This window comes from Monodelphis domestica, chromosome 7 (assembly GCF_027887165.1).
Source record: "Monodelphis domestica isolate mMonDom1 chromosome 7, mMonDom1.pri, whole genome shotgun sequence".
Classification (NCBI taxonomy): domain Eukaryota; kingdom Metazoa; phylum Chordata; class Mammalia; order Didelphimorphia; family Didelphidae; genus Monodelphis; species Monodelphis domestica.
The window spans coordinates 2,871,719-2,892,090 of record NC_077233.1 but is presented as its reverse complement, the minus strand read 5'-3'; the positions used below and the strand labels follow the sequence as shown (position 1 = coordinate 2,892,090).

At 48.3% G+C, this 20,372-nt stretch overlaps 1 protein-coding gene across 1 annotated transcript in view; it reads right to left on the bottom strand.

The window, feature by feature from the left end:
• Nucleotides 1–370: 370 nt before the first annotated feature.
• SEPTIN7 (septin 7) overlaps nt 371–20,372 on the bottom strand; it is a 56,295-nt gene continuing 36,293 nt past the window's right edge. Inside the window, exons 7-14 of the mRNA XM_056804728.1 lie at nt 19,116–19,233; nt 18,153–18,245; nt 16,894–16,990; nt 13,842–13,893; nt 8,393–8,518; nt 3,052–3,187; nt 2,159–2,298; nt 371–1,374 (exon numbers count right to left, since the gene is read on the bottom strand). Of these exons, the coding sequence (XP_056660706.1) occupies nt 1,335–1,374; nt 2,159–2,298; nt 3,052–3,187; nt 8,393–8,518; nt 13,842–13,893; nt 16,894–16,990; nt 18,153–18,245; nt 19,116–19,233 (802 nt within the window). The 3' untranslated portion in view covers nt 371–1,334. The remainder of the gene's footprint in view (nt 1,375–2,158; nt 2,299–3,051; nt 3,188–8,392; nt 8,519–13,841; nt 13,894–16,893; nt 16,991–18,152; nt 18,246–19,115; nt 19,234–20,372) is intronic.

Below are 20,372 nucleotides of genomic sequence, written 5' to 3'. Positions count from 1 at the left end.
GCTCGAGGTTCGGCGCCATCTTGCGTGGGAGGCCTTGCCGAGGGCCCGGAGCTCCCCGAACCTGAGGATGTGCTTGGGCCGCCATCTGGGGTCTGGGAACGTGAGCTGTGACTGCTTCAATCGGGTATCCCCCGTGGGGCCCGCCTCCTTACACTAGTCTGGCCGTACTTCAAGCCCCCACCAAGCGGAGGGGAGCCGAAAGCCATCCCGCCCCGGGGCTCCCCGATATCCAGCAAGAGGATCCAGGAAGCGAGGCAGCCTCCACGGAGCCTCTCCCTGCCAGGAAAGAATCCGGGCAGAAGGAGAGAAAAGCGAGCCCAACGGGCGCCCCCCGCCGGCCGGCCGGGCGGAATACTGCAGGCCAGACGGCTACATCACAACCTTGTTTATTATGTGACTTTTTACAATACAAACAAAAATACAGAAATGCAATATATGAATACAGCTAAATGCAGACTGGTGACTTTTTCTCTTCAAGAGGCCATGATTCCCATTTCTAGTAAAATAAAGAAGAGACTGCACACAGGTAGAAACAAGTCGGTAGTTAACTCCACATTTTTGTCTAGAAATGACCTATGAATGCACTTTTCCTGCTACTTACCAGAGTGTAAAAAGGGAGTTAAAGGGAGTCTTACTCGCTGGTTCCTACCGTCGGAAAGACGCTATATTCTATTTTAGCGGGGCCAATATACGGAAAATAGCTACACTTAAATGGTATTACAAAAATGAAGCAGTAATGAGTCTTCCGGCTAAAGAGGTCACTAAATGAGAAAGGCATATACTGAAAGAATCCCAAACAAGAGGGCTGTTAGAGAAGCGCGAGAGCGCTGTAAGCTTAGATGTCCTTGTTCCATGTGTACGCTTAAACAATGGAAGTGTCAAAGAGAGGGTCAGCTGGGGCAGACGGGGTCCCTTTCTCGTCTGAGGATGCTGCACTGAATTCGGGGGTTCTAAGAGAGAAGCAGAGCTCGTATCAGAGAACGGCGATTTATCCTCCACGCAAACCTTCCAGAGTCCTTCCATTCTGGAATATCCTGTAAACAATCAAACCGCCAGAACATGATTGTACAACAGTAAAATGTTCTCTTGCACTAAAGTGAAGACAAGGGAAAGTGGAAAGGTACCCAGAGAAGGTTCCTCCTAAGTACATGACACCGGTAGGCAATTCAAGGCATCGGAATCTCCATCAACAACAACCAAAAAAGAAAAGTCATGCTGTTAAATCCATCATTATGGATACAAATGGTGCAAAATTGGTCAAACGGATCCAACAAACACTGACGTCCAGGCTGGCATATTGGCAACTAATACATAACTGGTGGTCGAGAGTGGGTTTAAAAGATCTTCCCTTTCTTCTTGTTCTTTTCCAAAGTTCTAGAAAAGGAAAAAGAAAGCGTCCTAGATCACCACCAGCGCCCGGACTACACGCAGAGCCCGCGCCAGGCCCCTCTCCCCACCACGGGCCCATTCAAGGAACAGGAAGCCAAGCTAGTCCTCCCAGGGGCTCGCTGGCCCAACCCCCAGATGAGTAGGGGCCTTGGAGATCACGCAACCCAAGTCCCCCCACTAACAGACGAAGACACCGAGGCTCCCAGGGGGGAAGAGGCCCCCTTCTCAGCTCCGCAGCTTTCCCCCAACCCATCGGCGGCCCCATCTTAGTCCACTTCCCCCTGCTCCCCTCTGCTGATCCATCCTCTCGGCCCCGCTTCCCTCCTTCCCCAGCCCAGGCCAGTCATCAGACCCCAACAGGCACTTCCTTCGGCTTTGTCCTTCTCCAGCGGGTCTCCCCACACTCCCAGCCCATCCCAGACTTGGACCTAGTGAGCTCTGAAGTCACCTCCCGACTTGAAGAAACAAGAAACCGAGGCCCAAAGACAGGGATGGCAGAGCCAGAATTCTGACCACAGCCCAACAGGCCAGGGACCGATTTCTCCCGCTCCCCCTTGACTCTCCTGCCCTGAGCTGAGGTTCCGGCAGCCAAGGCTGCCCGTGCAGGAGGTGCTTCTCCCTCTTGTCCTGCTCTAGGTTTCGGGAACCAGACGTGCCCTGAGGCCGCCCCCAGCAGACAAGGCTGGAGAGATGCTCCTTGTGGCTTTGGTTATCAGACTTAAGGAAGCAGCAGCACTCCCACACTCCCGCCATCGCTGTATCCCAATACCTGGAAGTGTTTTGTTGCTCCAAGATCCGCTGCTGAGCTTCCCAGTTGGCTTTGTCATCCTCAAACTGGCGCCGCTTCTCCTCCAGTTCCTTGTGCTGGGCTTCCAGGTTCTTCTTCATCTGCTCATGACGCCGCTGCAGCTGAAGCACAAAAGCAAGAGCCCCAAGTTGAGGAAGTGAAAGGAGGCATCACAGCAAGGGCCTCCCCCACCCCCAATCACAAATGGGAGCCGCCTTTACGTCAGCCTCTACAGAAAACACTAGGGCCGTCCACTGTACACCAGGGAGATGCTCTGTGGCCAAAGGGGCCCCCATCACCACCCACAGTGGCGCCCCAGGTAAATGCTGAATCTGAATGCAGATTTTAGGCAACCTTTGCCAAGGCATTTCCTATATGGGAACGTTCCTGGTCTCACCCATTACCACTCTGAAAAATGTGCCAGGAAGAGGTCTTTCCCTCTGAGAAGAGCCCCAGATCCTTGTACACCATCATCAAGCTCTGATTCTAAAGCATCCTGGAATGATGGCCGATTTGGTCCTTAATGACCCCAACAGTCTGGGGAGGGTCTGGGAATCTAGCTGTGCTGCCCTCCATCTCTTAAAATACGCTCCAGAAAGGGAGACAGCTGGAGCTTGATGGCAATTTCTGCCAGGCTGGGGATGGCATTACCAGGTCCAGGGCCACTACTCCTCTTCTAACCTCCTCAAGAACCCTTGGGCGTGGTCATTTGCTGGGACAGGGCTAGAAAGAAACTCAAACTGCTGGCTTTGATCAAAGATTTATTGGAAAAGGTGCAGCTAGTAATTAAAATGAAGCTTATAGATTCTTGGTTGTTGGTCACTGAAATGGTCCTCACTGCCCAAAAGGAGCTGGTGGTACTTTAGGGAGAATACCTCGGCTTCCGAGTCCTTGAGCTTCTGAACCTTTTCTTTGACCTTCATCTCGAACACTTGCTCCATCTCCATCTCCATCTTCTTCATCTTCGCTACATGCTCCCTTCTTTCTTCCTCCATTTGGGCCAGAGGGCTCCTGCAAGCACAACAGAACCGGAGTTTGTTTGGCTAGTTAATGGGGAAGATGAAAAGTCCACCGCACAGCCCCGGCACCGTTGAGGTGCCAAAACCAAGATGGCAGGTGGGCTCAGTCTCCCTCTGGCTTGGAAAGCAAGTGGGCGAATGTGCCCCCTCTCTTCCCCGACTGCCCTAACAGGATTTCAGTAACGGTGACACCGACCATTCAAAGGCTTTCGATGTTGAAAGCTATCAGTCACTGGAAAGACCCCACAGTGTGCTCTGACTTGTCTTTAAAGAAAAAAGGTCCAAAGACTTCCAAAAACCCAAGATGTTATTTAAATATAAAATGCAAAGGCAGGCCCCAAGCTGGCTTCCACTGATGGCAAGTGGGAAGTAGCATAAAGGTGGCCTTTGAACGAAAGCCGGGCAAGCAAAGTCCACCATAGGAGCCGAGAATTCTCCAAAAGGCATTTCTAGGAAAAGCGGAGTGGCCTTTCTGTCCTTGTGGGGAGAGGGGAGGAAGGGAGTGCAATGAATTATTGTCACGGAAGTTGCCTGTATTCAGTAATTCAAATATTAAAATCCTGAGCAATGTCTGTTTCTTATTCTAAGACAATGGCTGGCTGGGCCAGTGACCTTTTGTGCTAAGTCGCAGGAGCTTTCTCTCAATGCCAAAGGGCAATCCTGACCCTCTAAAAGCCAACCCCCAGGCCTGTGCCCTACCTCCTTGCTATGAGCCTCTGGGCCCCCCACCCCCACCCCATCTCTATCCCTCACTCATTTTCATTTTTTTTTACACCATCCTTAGGATTTCCAAGTCTCCGAACAAAGGCCACTTGATAACCAAAATTCAGAAAAGGCAAAAAAAGGGTGACACAAACACGTCCTGCTCAAGGGTGGCTTTCAACATACTGGCACAAAGTCTAAAAGAGGCTAGCACCACATGGGGTTACGGGAGCTATGAAGGCTCCCAGTTACTGGCTCTAGTACAAGGTAATGAAGGTGGGGAGGGCAGCCGTGGGCATGAAGAAAGACATGGGATGGGCAGCTGGCAGCTTCATCTCTGCATATCCAGGACAAAAAAGACCAGAACAGGTAAGAGGCAGAGGGAAAGAACTAGAGATTTGATGGATTCCTGAAGAAGCAAAGAGGGCACAAAAATGTCCTCTTAAAACAAAGACCTTCTAAGCTCTGGGACTAGAAACTTCATCATGTGGGAACGTGTGTTCCCAAAAATGTCTCAGAAGAGCAAGAATGCCCACTCGTGTCGAATCTGATGAGTCTTCTGGGCTCTCAAGTAACAGGTGCCCATTTGGGAAGGATGGTCAAAGCAGTTGGGTTCAAGAATCTGGAATTCAGATAAATCAAGATGTAAAAGGATACATACACTTCCTCGTTTGTAACACTTGTTTTCTTGGGGTGGGGAGGGCAGCCAATTCATAAAAACATAACAAATATATATTTTTGAGTGTTTCTATCTAAAAGATGGCAGCAGTTAGTAAGGGTCCACTTAGCTCCCGGTTTAAGGCAAACTCAAGATGGCAACCAAAAATGGATTCATGGGGTAATTTCTTAATTGCACTTAGGAAATCACTACAACAGGAAGTGACTGAGCTGGACTTCCTGGAAAGAGGTTCTCAGGAAGTCTCCCTATTACACCAGCAATGTTTTCCACATCCCTGAGCCCCCTTTACAGTGTTTTTACCTTAGGGGGTCTGTCAGAAACATCTAATTAATGCTGAACACAGAAGGATCTCCAGCTCCCAACATCCAACCCACATTTTCAAACCAGCAGGGCATATTTCTTTTGTGACTGAAGACTGGAGATGACTTAGTCAACAGCAAACAGTGAGTTTTCAATTCTGTCAACACTCTGGGCATTCTTCTTTTGGTACATCAATGCCCATTTTCAATCAAATGTCCAGAAACACTACTGCACTGCCACAGGTAAGCTTGTTTCTAGCACAGGACCAGCTACACAAGGTAGCATAAACGGGGTGGGGACACACACACTACGACACTCAGAAGACCCCAGAAATAGCTAGTGGCCCAGAACACAGAGTGCTAGGCTTGAAATCAGGAAGACGCATCCAAATCTGGATTCAGACAGTGACATGCCTGACCATCCTCCCCATTCCATGACCCTGGGACCCAGCCACACTGGCCTCCTGGCTGGCACTCTCACCAGATGCTCCATTCCAACTCTGAGAGCTTCTTCTGCCAGCTGATGACCAGAACACTCTCCTCTGTCCCTCAAATGGCAGCTAAAATCCCAGTGAGGCCATCAGGGAGCTCCACAGGGCCCAAAGCATGGGACTTGGAGATGCAGGAAGCCCCAAGTTCAAATCCAGTCTGAAACCCTTCCTTTCTGGTGGACCCTGGCCAAGTCTCTTCACCCCTACCTCATGTCTAAAGTGCCGTGCCTATCTCCCAAGGTGGTGGTGAGGCTCCAATGAGACAAAAGCAAATGCATTTGGCACAGAGTAAGCAACTTAAGAAATGTGAGTACCTGTTATCCCAAGAGCTAGTACAGTGATAGCCACAGGAGGGAGAACCAAGATGTCCCTACAGGCTTATCCAATACACTGACCTGAGGTTTCTGGTACATGCCATCTTCCACTCCATGCCTTGCAGGCTTTGCTTCCCCTCCTCCCCAGCAGCTCTCAGAACTCCTGGCTCCCTCTGTCATGAAAGCTCAGTGGCCATTCCTGGCAGGCACCCACAGCTCTTCCCCTGTGCTCCCACCTTCCCAGTTACTTGGATACCCCTGTGTGTTTACATGCTACATCCCCCGAAGAACAAAAGTTCCTCGAAGTCTTAAGACAGTCACTAATTGAGCCTCGGTGTCCTCATCTGGAAACTAGAGGGGGTTAGGTCCCCACGGTACCCTCACCCTCATTTGTCCCCTACTAGAGCTAGGATCCAGGGCCTGGGGGTTGGGGGGAAGTGACCAGAAGGTGGCAGGAGCCTAGAAAGAAACAGGAATGAACAAGAAGAGTCTTTGAATGGTGACTGGCAGACAGTCCAGGGGGAAGGGGAGAGCAGAGCATGAGAGAGAGGGAGACAGAGAGGTCAGACAGGTCAGAGGTGAGCCAAGAAAAGCACCACAAAAACCCAAGGAGGCAATGGCTGTGGGGAAGCCACAGAGGCCCAGAGCATCAAAATCCTGGAGAGAGAAGCCTAAGGAAGGGCTGAAGAAGAGCGAGCAGCAACCAAGAAATACTGAAAACCATCCCGTGGGTTCTACCAAGAACACATCTCTCAGGGTTTTTACAGATGTCCCAAACGGGTTAGGAACCGTCCATCAGCGGGTGGCAAGGACAGTGCTGATCGTGTTAGAAACTATGAGGATAACAATGTCACAGAAATCCCAGAAGCCTAAAGATGAGAGGAACTCGGGCTACTCTCCGGTGACAGCTGAGCCCTGCAGGAGCAGATCAGAAGTGGTTTAGAGCCTCAGGGTCCCCCAGGCCTGGGACCATGCCCAGTGAAATGAAATACTTAAGTGTTCAATAAACTCATACCAGATGCCTAACTTCAGCTCATTTAATTTGAACAAAAAGTGAAAATATTTGTTTTGGCCATTTTGATCCCACAGTGCTGTAGATGAAAAGTGAGAGTGAAATGAAGCCGGGTGAAGGGTCTTCACCCAGAAGTCTGGTGCTACTTGCAATTGTACAAGAGACTGCACCAGAAGGCCATTTTCCACACACTCTTCATCCCCTTTTCTGGGCTCCCTAAATCACTCTATTACAAAATGGCAGCTTCAAGAGGGAATCTATGGCTCAGGCTGAAAGGTTCCTGGGATTGCAACAGGAAGAAGGCTTAGGAAATACCACTGGCTTCTAAGCATAGTGCTGGAGAAGTGGAAAAGGGACACTGAAATAAAAGAAGGCCTCTTTCTGTCCTCCTGGAAACGAGAAGAAACACCTTCAGGAACCTTCCAGCTGATCTGAGTTACTGATGTTCTAAGTAGCTCCAAGTCAGCACCGTGATGGAAGTAGCAGAAAACCAGGATGATTCCATTTTGGCAACAAAAGGGAGGTTAAAAAAAAATGCCCATCTGAACAACAAAACGGCTCCTGGCCAAGAGAGCCCCAGAGCACACGGGAAGAGGGAGGCATTTTCCAAAGAGCATTACTGGAGAGGCTGGAGTTACCGTTCTGACCTCCAAGGAAAAAAGCCTCCATTTCACCTAAAAGAATCTGACAGAACATTCCAAACCAATTCAACCACTTCCTGAATTCCTTCCTCCTCCTTTCTAGCTCTCAGATGATACCTAAAGCTAACTGGCCTCCTTTCCCAATTGGTGGCTGCCATCATCGCAAACATACCCTGAGCAGCCTTCCTCTCCAATCCCAAAGCAAAAATGGAAACGGTCTGAGGAGAGCCAAAGAGTGCAAGACCCCAACGGCACTGCCTGCTCTGCCTCTGCACGATGTGGAGGAGGCCAGACAAGCTGGCAAGGTGGGCAGAGCAGGTAGTACCTAAGAGATCCCAGAGTCCCAAGTCCCCTGCCAAGGCAAAGCAGGTTGGGAAAGCAAAAGGGGGAGAATAAGGTGTGGCTTGGGCCTCATCGGTCAGTCTCATGCCCCGAGCTGTGCTACGGAATACTAGGGGCTGCCCTGCTGTCCTGACATCAGTAGCTTCACATTCAGGCAGAGGAGAGTTTTTCAGACCAACAGAAGAAAGAGAAATGAGAACAGCAAACACTAGGATCCAGCTGGCTCGTGTTCGCCACACAGACAGGCTGCCGGGCACCAGGAGGAGAGGAAGCTGGGAACAGAGCACGAGCATTCAAAGTAGGAACCTCAATTCCAGCTCTGCTGCTTCCTACCTAGGGTGCCTTTGGCCAAGTCATTTCCCTTCAAAGAATGCTGTTTCTGCAAAAGTGAAAGGAATAGGCCTAGGTAACTCCTAATGATTCCTCTGAACCCAACTGAAATGGGAGAAAGCTAAGGCAAACCAGGGAAAGGGGCTAAGTGCAATAGCAAGTGAATCCCTCTCCCACAATTCCATACTGACTAACTGAATAAATAAAGCCCTGCTAACATATAATCACTCCCACAGTAACAACGTCCCTGTCCTGACAAAGGAATCGCCAGCATTTTTAATGAGCAACTGGAAGGAGGAGGAGGACATCAAGAAGGGCCAGGGAAGGCCAGGGACAGCAGCTTAGGGCCCCACACACACACACACACCACCACCTGGCGCCACTCACTTGGTCAGCTGCCCTTTGTTCTTGTTGTTATCTACACCGTTGTACGTCACAGCTGCCAGCTTCCGGCTCCTGTAGTTCTCGTAGTGCACGTTGTTCGTCACGTCCTTCAGGTCCTGCATGTGGGTTCTGTCTCAACACAGAAAACAAGAGAGGTTGCTCCCGCTAGAGAAGAGTCTGGTCCAAGCTCTCACATGCCAGGACAGAACGGTCCCCACAGACTCTAGGATGAGCGACTGGTTTTTGTAGCCAGACTATCAAGAACCTCGCTTGAAGGAGCCCCCTCTACGGTCTTCAAAGGATCACGTGTCCCTAAGAGAAGCCAATTCCCAGAAGGCTCTGGGGTGTGATGGGCAGAGAGTGTCTTACCAGGGGGCTCAACGTGCCACCAGAAACACTTTCCCACCCAAACTCTTCTACCAGCACCAGGCAATTGGACGAGGCGATGGAAAACTCATGGTTTCAGTGAAGTTTCCAGTAGGATGTACCAAGCCTGACTTCATTCAATCAGTCATTGTATGGCCATTACCTGTAGCCAGAGAGGCCCGACAGACAGATGGTCCCAACACCCTGGAACCCTCATGTCCAGATATGACAGATCACCTAACTCAAATGCCGAAGATGGCGACAATAACAGTAAATAACTGGCGGCAGCAGCTTGCTTGATATCATCTCAGCTGATCCCCACAAACACCCAGGGAGGGGGGCCATGCTTATCTCCATTCTGCAGATGAGGAAACTAAAGATGACCCAGGGCGGCCAGCTTGGAAGTATCTGCTGCAATTCAGGGCTTTCTGTCTCTAAGTCCAACCCACTGCCTGGGTGAGAACTGCCAGGCCTGTAGCAGGAAGCCCCAATGCCCACCAGAGAGGGAAATCACGTGGCTAGAAATCATAACCTAACAAAAGACAGTATCTAATTCTGATCTGTAAAATTTCACATCTTCCCTTAAGATTCTCGATGGTCACTTTTTGAAAGAAGAAAACAAAGGGCTGTTTCCTATCTCACTTTTATAAGAAGCTCCTTGAAGTTATCATCCTTGGGGCTTCTCAGGCAGGCCCTCAGACACACGCATCACCCCTGTGAAAGCCCTCTGGGCCTCCTTTGCCTTATCTGTAACAGGGGATGCCGGGCCTCACACCTCCCAGGACTGCTGCGAGGATCACTGAGACCCTCTAAATGCCCCCCATCAGAGCCCTGACTGACCACGATGGAGCTGCCTCCGGGGAGTGCCCTTCCTCTAACGCTTGCAATGATGGCACACAGGCTGGCTGATCCGGGCTCACTAACCTGAAAATTGTTGTGAATATTTTAAGGTAAATATGTGTGTTCTTCCTGCAGTATGTCACAAACTGCAGAAGGACAGAAATCATTTTATTGGTCTCATGACCCTACCCGTAGGGGCAGCCAGTCCGTTAACCCTCCCTTCCAGACCTCTGGGAGCAGAGGCTCTCTTTTAGCTCTCTTTGTCTGCCCAGCACTTAGCCCGGGGCCTGGCACATAGGCAATGCTTCAGAAAAGCAAGCTGACTTACAGAATGCGTAAATAAAGGGTTGCAGGAAAGGAATGCAAATGGCTAATCGTCAGTGACCCCTCCACATTCAATGCTTCCTGCCTCTGGAAGCCGACTGGCCAAGGCAAGGACTTGGCATCTGACTAGAACCTAAAAGAAATGCTCTACTGATCCCCCACAGGCCCAGCATTCCTGGCATCATCTCGGCCCTGCCCCAGAATTAGACTGACCTCACCCACTTCAAACACCGCCCCGGGGCGTCACTGGCTCCATCATTGCAATGGCTGACACCTATCGACGCCTCCCAACAACGCGGGCACGTGTCCTCATGCCACGGAGCCTCAGGAGTAGACACGGAGGGTCTCACTACCAAGTGCCCAAGGCGGTAAGTCCCTGGGGCCTTCTCGGGCATCAACTAGGCAAGGGCTACTGACTGACTCTTTAGAGCCTCGGTCTGATGAAGGTCGCGACTCCACGTTAGACCCCACGTGCTTGGTTCACTGGCTGTCAAAGGGCGTGTGATTTGGCAGAGCAGAACCCCTTGAGGTGCCCACTCGCCAACAGGTGCTCACCACGCACATGCTAAAACCATCCAAGCAGTATTGTTGGGCAGCTCCGATTATTGTCTCAAGCAAGGCACATGGGCAAATGTAAGCTTGGCAAAGGGGTTTGTCATCATCATGGTGGAGTCTCATTGGAAAAAGGATTCCCTCAAGACGAGGAGGCTCCATCAGATTCTCCTATCTATGGATGGCACTGTGTGAACCACACCAAGCTGCAGAACCCTGATTCACGGGTCAAAGGCGCTGGCCTATCTAGGCACACAGGAAGAACAAAAGGACGGCAAACACCCAATGCCTTGGCTACGCTATGCTACGCACTGGATGGACAACAGATCTACCTCAACAGCGGGACGAACAATGAGCTGGACTCGCCAAAAATAGGAAAGAATGAGCTGAAATACACCTTTGGAGGAAAAGTGCTTTTATTGATGCTTCTCCTGGAAACAAAGGCCCATCTTTTAAACAGCAATGTTCTTCCAATGGGGCCACAGAGATAGAAAGCGTAAAATGGAAAAAACCAAGTCATCCACAGTGGATGTGAGTAGGCCATGAAGTGTTCGACCAAAGAGTTCTGCGAGAAAAATAGCTTAAAGGATGTTACTGTAGAGACTGGGGTGAGAAAAGCCTTTGGGCAGGCCCTACAGCAAGACTACGTTATAAGCAGTCTGGATGACAACGGACTGCACACAACGAGCCACCTCTATGGGAAGTCCAACAGAAGATGATGTCTGAGAACCGTGATCTGTGCCCAATCAGTGAGTTCGTAAATCTCAGGCTTCCCAAACCCTACAAATGATACGCCTCCTCTCAATACTGGGTCAGCCCACTCTGCCAGCCTGGGATCAGGTAGTGGACAGTCCTGCCCTCCGTGGTTTCTTTTCACAACTGGGTGAACTCCAAGAGACTCAAGAGTCCTCAGTCTCCATTACACCCACCAATACTTTCTCTACTCTGTCCAGAGTGACCAGAGCCCTAAAGGGATGTCCATCATCTTCCCAAACAGCCCTTGTAGGGAGCACTGATCACTCAGATCTTTTTTTCTTGTGACATCAATGCTTCCTTGCTGCTTTCTTGTTCCTTCTGGGGCTAACCAGAACAAATTTAACTAACCCTTTTCTACATGGTCAGTCACTGGGACCCATTTTGGGAATTTTTGTGGCCAAAATACCAGAGTGGTTTGCCATTTCATCCTTCATCTTCCACATGACATCCTTTCAAGTACTTGGAGACAGTTATGTCCTCCTATCCTTTTCCAGGGTAACCATTACCAGTTTTTTCAGCCAATTACAGCCAATGGCATGACCCTGAGTCTCTTTCCTGTCCCTCACTGTTCTCCTTTGCTCTCCAGTCCATCATTCCTAAACTGGGATGCTCAGATCTGAACCCATCATCTTTGGGGAGGTCTAACCACCTCTCTAGTCCTTATATGAGCTTTCCTGGCAGCAAGACAAGAGATCATATTATTGACCAATTACCAATTATTATCTCTTTGTCTCATTTTGTCATCTGTCATTTGATGTATGTGCCATCTAGGCTTTTATTCATTGATTTAAAACAAAAAAACTTCAGGCAGTACAAGGCCAGTTGGAAATTGCTTCATTTCCCCTGCCATGGTGCATGCCTGACGATTTAAAGCTCTTGTCCTAGGGACTTATTTTTAATCCATACACCTGGGAATCCTGAAAGGGCTGTGTAGTTTCTCAAATAAGATGCAATCCGTATCCTGCTATTCAATTCTGGGCTCGGTTTACTGTCCATCAAAGAGCCCAACTCAATGTGCTGTCCCTCTCCTGGTGGGTCGGTCCAAACAGTGAGCACCCTCCATCCATTATAAGCTGATATCCTCTGAACGGTCAAGGAATAAAAAGTATCACAGAAGGCCTCCAGCATTCTGGGCTTTGACAAAGTGGGTACAATGCTAGCCCTAAAGAGGAACATTTGGAGGGCCTCAGTAGAGACAAAGTGGTTCTCTTCCCTTTGAACTCTGCCCAGGCCATGCTCTCCACGATGGGGGTGAACACTACGGTATACCATGCACTGATTGTTGTAGTTCCTCTAGGAATCTTGTCTCTTGTGAATATAAAGGTGACTAACGGGCTATTGAAGGAGAGCCTGCAAAGGGCAGAGAACCCACACATCGAAGACTGAAACAAGATCTCTGGCAGGCCATTGAAGCATCAGTTTAAAGCTTAAAAAGAACAGAGACTTCGTCCAGCCAACCCCCTCAAACTCTGGATGAGCAAAGAGGCCCAACAAAGTAGAAGTGGTGGGACAGGTAGGAAGGATATGCTCCCAAGCTCTTGTGAGGACTGGATTTGGCTCTCTCCTGATTGTAACAATGAAGTTACTTAGCTCTTCCTTGATTGTGAAGATTAAATTGTAATCCCCTGTACATTTTTTAGATTTAATCCCCCAAAATGCAAATACAATACTTAAAGTAGAGTGGGAAGATCTACCCATGTTAGATCTAATCACCAAAGGTAGAAGTAACCCACTTAATCATGAAGTGGGAGGTCTGTGACCTTGTGTGCAATAGTGGGGAACAAATTAGAATCCACTAACTGCCTTCTGGGCAGTCCTAGAGCAGAGTGTCAGATGTGATTGGTAGATGTGGAAATAGGGGAAGTGACGCAAGAAAAAAGGTCTTTAAAAGAACGAGACAAGGGCCGAACATGGTTCTTCTGGGAGTTTGAAAGAGACACACTTGGAGTGGAGCCTCCTGTAAGAAGCAGTTCTATTGGAGTTGAGGTTGATAAAGAATCTGCTGACTGACTTCCCTTCCTTGGCCTTTCTGGAGTGTCTCTGTCTCTCTGTATCTCTCTCCCTTAATATTTTCCCTCGATTGTAAAATAAACTACCATAAATTCCATTCTGACTTTAGTAATTCATTTTTGGGATTTAGTAATTAAAATCCCTGGTGATCAATTAAATATATTCAATCTAAACATAAATTTAGGCCTCTCCAGCTCCAAATGAATTCCTTGTGTCCTCCACCATCTAGCAACATTTTTTATGGCTCTCTTTCTAGGATTAACCTAGCTGAGCCCAAAAAAACTTCCTCACCAGAACACGGGCCAAAGCAATGCAGAAAAGACCAATGACTTAAGGCTCCATGGAGACTAAGGAATCCCAGGTCTTCTGAAGTATCCAAGCAGCAAAAAACCTGGTTGTTGTTCAGGGGCAATCTTTTCTGACCCTTACTACACCCATTTTCTAACTACACTTGGAACCCTCTTGGGGCAGAAATCAGCTCTGCTGCACAATGAACATATACTGATTAACAGACCAGCACTAAGAACATCATCCCCAAGGATGCTTGGGCTTTTCCAACTATTTAATAAACCAGTTTAAATTCCATGTTATTGTTCACACTTACCTTATCAACATGTTTCTTAGAATTGTAAAATCGCAATGTTCACCATTTTCAACTGCAGGAAAAACACAGAATATGCAGTCAATTCACTCAGGAACACTAAGCTTCCCAACGATGACCAGAACTCTCCCCACCAATTCAAGGCAAGAGAGAAAGATAAACCCAAGGGCTAAGACTGTCTTCTTACTAAGGACCTCCCCCATGTCTAAGTTCCCACCTTGATAACACTCTTCATTTGCTCTGTTCTCCAATGACCATCATGCTCTGATGAGGCCGGCGTCTTTTCTGGTCACATTTTAAATCCCCAAATGTCAAGAGCAAAGTTAAAATCTGATACTTGAGCCATCTTCTGGGTTGTGGCAAAGCATAGCTACTCACATTGGGAACTTAACTGAATTGTTCACAACACTGGTCACTGGATCACAAGACCCCACAACACCCTAAAGGACAAGGGCTTTGAAGATGCACATACAAAGCAGTGCCCTAATCTTGGCTTCAGTATCATATGATGCTAATAATACATTATAACCAATCCCCAGCCTGTGAAATGAAACTTTGTGAGCAAATATTGGGGCGTAACATGGTTCCAATGTCTCTGTCTCCATAAACTGCAGAAAGTTACTCTCCTTGACAATCAAAGGGGGACCAAAGGCTTATCAGAACTTCCCACTGGTGATCAGGAAACAGGGTCTGGCCTAAGAAAGCCAGAAAGGGATGGCTAGAATGCTTACTAAATGGGTAACTGCTGGCACCAGACAAGTTAGAAAAATGAGACATGGACAGAGATGTCTCCCAGACATCACCAAATGCCCCAGAAGAAAATATGACTGCCACATTCTCTACTAACTACATGTGGGACCAAGCCAATGAAGCCCTCTGAGCCTCATCTGTGAAATGGAGTGAGTCCCTGCAGTAGCCACCTGTCTAGGTACTTCATCATTCTCAGGCATCCATATGATGTCCCATTCTCCAGTGCCCACCATAACACTCTGAACATAAGAAAACAACAGACATCTAATGTTGCCTCTGACCTGTAATCCAGAGAGAAAAAGACAGAGAGTCTGAGGAGACCCTCTTCAGTTGACATGGGACATGGCTGCTAGTCTAACCAATAGTTCTGAAAACCATGGAGCTACCCAACATTATCTGGAAGACAAGGCACTCTCACTAGCTTCTTTATCCTGATCTTAGGGCCTGAATCAATATCAGAAAGGGGGAGAGAGAGTGATGTGGCTGGAATGATCAAGAAAGAATTTATTGGACTTTGAAGGAAAAGCAGGGGGGGTTGTGAATTTTAGATTTACTCTACCCTGCTTAGTCTTTAGAATTCTAGCAACCAGGAATGTAGACACCCCACTTAAAGATTAACTGTGGGGGAGGATGGTCTATGACTCACTAGCAATTGACAAATCAGAAACAACTGACTGACCCCCTGGGCTGGACTATGCCAAGTTTAAGCCACCATTGGTACATGTGAGACACAGGAAGTGACGTAAAGAACTGCCTTTATATTTCATGTCACTTCCTGTGAGAGGGACTTTGGCAGTGGAATGGGACTTGGAGCTCTAGCTTGGTACCTCAGGCTGCTTCCCTTAAGGCACCACATGGTGAGTGATAAGGTTGACTCCCCTTTCCCATGACCTTTCTGAAGGCACCAGCCTCCAAGGCATGTAACCCCTCATCTTGGAGGAGGCCTCGTGGCTGAAAGCAGAGCTAGATTTAATCTTCTGGGTAGGCCCCATGGCTGAGAGGCCTCTGAACTCGCCCCTGGCTAAGACTCAGCCAGAGTAGATCTAATTCCCTTTTCCTTTTCTCTCCCTCATTCTTAATTTCTTCCTTCTATTGAAAATAAACTGCCATAAAATTCTGTTCTGACTTAAGCATTTCACTGGGATTTAGAATTAAATCCCTGGTGACCACTAAAATTATATTCAGTCTCAACCCTATATTTAGATTTGAGGAGAAGGTGATTCCAGGGGAAATAGAAAAACATCTATAGGAACCAACATGGAGACCGGATCTTGTAAAAATGGAGATTTGAACCCCAAACTTCAATCCCCAGAAGTCCTTGGCACTTCCCAGAATGCCCTATAATCTCACCTGAGTGTGAGATCGGCATTTATATTTAAACTGACTGTAACGCCTACTTGGTCTCTCAGCTTCCTCTTCTAAGCACACGGGTCTCTCAAGATGAAGAGTAAGTGAAATCGAATGGGCTTATCAGCCCTAGAAATGTGGCTTATTGATTTGTATCTTTAATTTCTAAAAATCTTTAATAAACCTCTAAAAATATAATTCTTTTAGTAGAGAAGCTAATTTAACTGTTACAATCTAAAGCACACAATCCATGGCACAAAGTACTAAGTAAGAGACAAACTGAGATGTTCCATAGTCATGAAACCCAACCTGAGGAAGGGACACTGAATGGGATGGGTGGGATGTGCACCCAGCTCTTCCTGGATCCAAGTGAAGTCTTCCTAGGACTCGAGAAAGCTTCTCACAAATTACTGCACATTGCCATCTCAGGTGAATCACAAGACCCAAAGCTAATGAGAAATGCCAAGATATTTCCAAAAACAAATGAAACGTGCCCAGGCATTTTTGTTTTTTTAGTTATATTACAACCTCACTCAGGAGAAACAGTACCTAAAAAAAGGCAGACTGCTTCTACACCAATGGACCAGGAACTCCTGAGATTCAGAATGCTGGAATTCTCAAGATGATAAAAGGCCTTTGGGGGATTTAGGAGAAAATGTGGGAACTTTGCAAGAAGATAAGATGGTCCAATTTGTGGTTTGTATCAGGGAAAGGCATACCCAATAGGGCAGCTGAATGGCTCAGGAGACCAGGAGCCAGGCCTAGAGAGAGGAGGTCCTGTATTCCAATATGGCCTCAGACACTGCCTAGCTGGGTGACCCTGGGCAAGTCACTTGACCCAATTGCCTAGCCTTACTACTTGTCTGTCTTTTAACAGATTCTTAGTATCAATTCTAAGATGGAAGGTGAGGAAAGGAGGGAAGGAGGGGAGGAAGAAGGTCGCTGATGAAAACCTTACCTTCTGCAACACCCCAAGGATACTGTCTTCCTCGAACCCTTTTGCCATTAACTTCAATGATAGTATTGCTACCAACCACAGCAAGAGGCAAACGGTCCTACAAAGCAAAACAGAACCATTCAAATACATTCTGCTGCCCTCAGAATATAAAAATTACATTCTTCAGTGGAAGGATGCTGGGAAGGCCTTGTTCTGATAATATTTGCAATGGTCTCGGCGGGTGCCTAGACTATAATGGGAGACATTAACAGCCCCACTGTAATGGGACAGCAGGCACGTTGTTTTACCTTGATTAGCCCCAAGTAAGCTGGGGTGGTAGGGGTCATCGCCTAAAACAAAAGCTGACAAAGAATCCCCCTTCTGTCCTTGAAGGAGGAGTCGGGGGCAAAAACAAGACCAACATTGCCCTTTCTACTATGAATAGTTTATAGCCATACAAATCTTTTCTTCAACCAGTAATACTACAAACTAAAGCAGAATAAAATGACGAAGTTAACCCACATCAAGGTGAAACAAGGCCAAAAAGCATAAGACTAAATAAAACCACTCTTATGTGGTGGCAGCTTTCATGGAAAAGCACTGGTGGCTTATTCATTTGCCCCTTGCCCACTGCTCCCCGAAAGTCTGTGCTCAGGGGCCCAGACAGTGCCCCCTTGGCTCATTTGGGTTGGACCCATCCTGATCCATGAGAACAGCTTTTCCAAACTGTTGGGACTTTGAGGGACAGACCGGACAGAGACTGTGGCCTCCGGGCCTTGGATGGATCTTCCTTGCTTATCGCACTCCCTCCCCGCAACTAGCTAGTCCAAAAAGATGTTCAGTGCGCAGGGACCATCAACTGCTGTTTAAATCAGGACCACAAAGCTTTCAGGATCAAAAGCCTCCAGAGTTTAAGGGAAGGAAATCAGAGGCATTCAAAATATGGGGCACCTATTCTGCCTGCCAAACTTTAGTGAAGAAGGCCCACCAACACTAACCTTGGGACCACCCCTAGAGCTCCTCATGGGCTTAAAATGAAAAAGACTGGCACGGTCAATTCCAGAACATAGGAACAACATTTTAGCTAAGTGATCTCTTTCCCTTTAACCTATTCTTGGCCAAAGACTTACATCTTTAAAGGAATCCACCGCCCGCCACTCCCTGAAAATTTCTGAGCAACTCGTTTAAAAAGAGAAATCTTCATCAGTTGATGGAAAAAACACTAAATGCAGATGGTTCCAGGAGCCATACTATCAAAAGAGAGGCTAGGAATGTCTCACCTTTATCTTTTTAACAAGCTTATTTTCTTCTTCATCATCTGTTTCTGGAAACTCGTATATTTTTATTTTATGCTCTTGAATTTCTTTCATTATCTAAAACAGAATTGAAATGAATAAAAGTGAATACAACATAAGTTGAGCCAAGTCAACAATGCATTGATAAGTGCCTACTATGTGAAAGCTGTGCAGCTAGGTGCTGGACTTAGTCAAAAAGACCTGTGTTCTATGTTCTAATCCAACCTCAGTTTCCTAGCTGTGTGACCCTGGACAAGTCACTTCACTCCATTTGCCTCCATTTCCTTATCTTATCTGTAAAATGAGCTCGAGAAATGGTAAACCACTCTAGTACCTTTGGCAAAAAACCCCCGAGTCACAGAATAAGACACAGCTGAAACAAATTAACAGCAGCAGCACCCCCAGTGGATGAAGGGCATCCATACCCTTGAGGGGAAAAGGGAGAGGGAGAAAGACACAGACATAGAGAGAATGAAAGAATGAATGAATGGGTGCTATTTTGGTCTGAATAGCAGTTGAAGCAGACCTTAAGGCTTCAGAAGGGCTAGGAAGCCAACACTGAGTCAGGGGATCTTGATTAAGCACCTACTATGTGCAGGGTGGTCCTAGGCCATCTCTGGAGGTACACATCTAGCGAGGCAGACAAAATGTACTCACCTATGCACAGTCCATCTGGGATAATGGGGAGGGGGGAAAGGAAAGGAAGCCCTCCAGCAGGCAGAGCATTTGAGGCCTGGGAGACAGACAAGGAAATGCCTGGAGGGAGAAATAGGGTGCCTGGGGAAGCTGTTGGGGAGCTTGGAGGGGGTGTAAGACCAGAGAGCAAGGCCCTGGGTTATCAAAGGCGCAGCAGGACACAGGCACGCCTGGGTTTCTGGCCCACAGGGCAAAGGCAGCCCTGAGCGGCCCAAAGGGACCTAAGCAGTGCTTCCCTGCAGCTTCTCCCACCTGCTTCTTAAACTGCTGGCATTCCTCAGGAGTCAGTGTGTCCGCTTTGGCAATGAGCGGAATGACGTTCACCTTGTCATGCAAGCGTTTCATGAACTCGATGTCCAGAGGCTTGAGGCTGCAAGACAGGAGAGTCAGGGTAAGCGCTGAGCCGCCGTCTTTCTCACACCCTCTGTCTGCCGGCACCGTTCATGCAGACACGCCCCTGAATGAAGGGGGCCTGGGCCTGACCACCACGGCCTCGGGCTCGCCTCACTGTCGCCCCTCTGCCAGGGCAGAAGTGAAGTGCACAGACGGGTCCAGAGAACTCGGGAACTGAAACCACCTCACTGGCTGTTCTGTGGACTTGTGTGAGACCCCATAAAGGGTACCTGCTGGCCAGCGGACTCACACTCAGCACCTGCAGGACTGCCAGGAGTCAGGGGCACAGCAGCAGGTGAGGGTTCAGCCCAGAGTATGGCTGAGGACTGGACAAACCTCCAGATAATCAGAAATGCTGGAGGTTATCACCAGCATCATCACTCAGGGGCCCCACAGGACACAGAGCTCAGGTGGATCGAAGCTGGGTGACCCTGGAGAGGTCACTTCACCCGTCTGCCTCAGTTTCCTCAGGAGTAAGATGGGAACCATCATAGCACCTTTCTCACAGAGGGATGGTGAGGATTAAATGAGTTATGAGTAGTAGAGGACTTAGCACAGTGCCTGGTGCACACCACGCTGGAGCTCTAGAGATGTCGGGTCCCGTCCCTACCCTCCTGTCATGATTGTTGCTGACGCCGCTGATGTGACTAAACTGACGTAATAATGGGGAGAAGGGAAAGAGCATCAGTCACGAGTCACGCTTCACCCGAGCTCAGGAGAGCCAGCCTACTTCAAGTACCCTGCAGGCTCCATGTTCTCTGCTCACATGGCGGCCAGTGGCATGAAGGAGGAAAAGCCCAGCCCAACACGGGCAGTATGGCAATTCCTGGCACTGACTCTCCCATTTGGACCTGAAATGTCTCCTCTCTGCCCAGAGAATTTTAGACTCAAGATGAAAACCTGCTGTGTGCAATGAATAAGAACTTCCTCTGAGTGAATCCAAAATAGCAGAACTCTTACATCTGATCTCCGTCACATCAAAAAGACAGAAAGAAGTTTGGGGATTTTTTTCAATTGTGATTCCGTATGTTGGCTATCAACCACCCTGAGCCCTTGGGCATTTTAGGACAACTCCTCATCCTCAGTGCTTGGGGAGGATCCCAGGGTCTCGGGGTT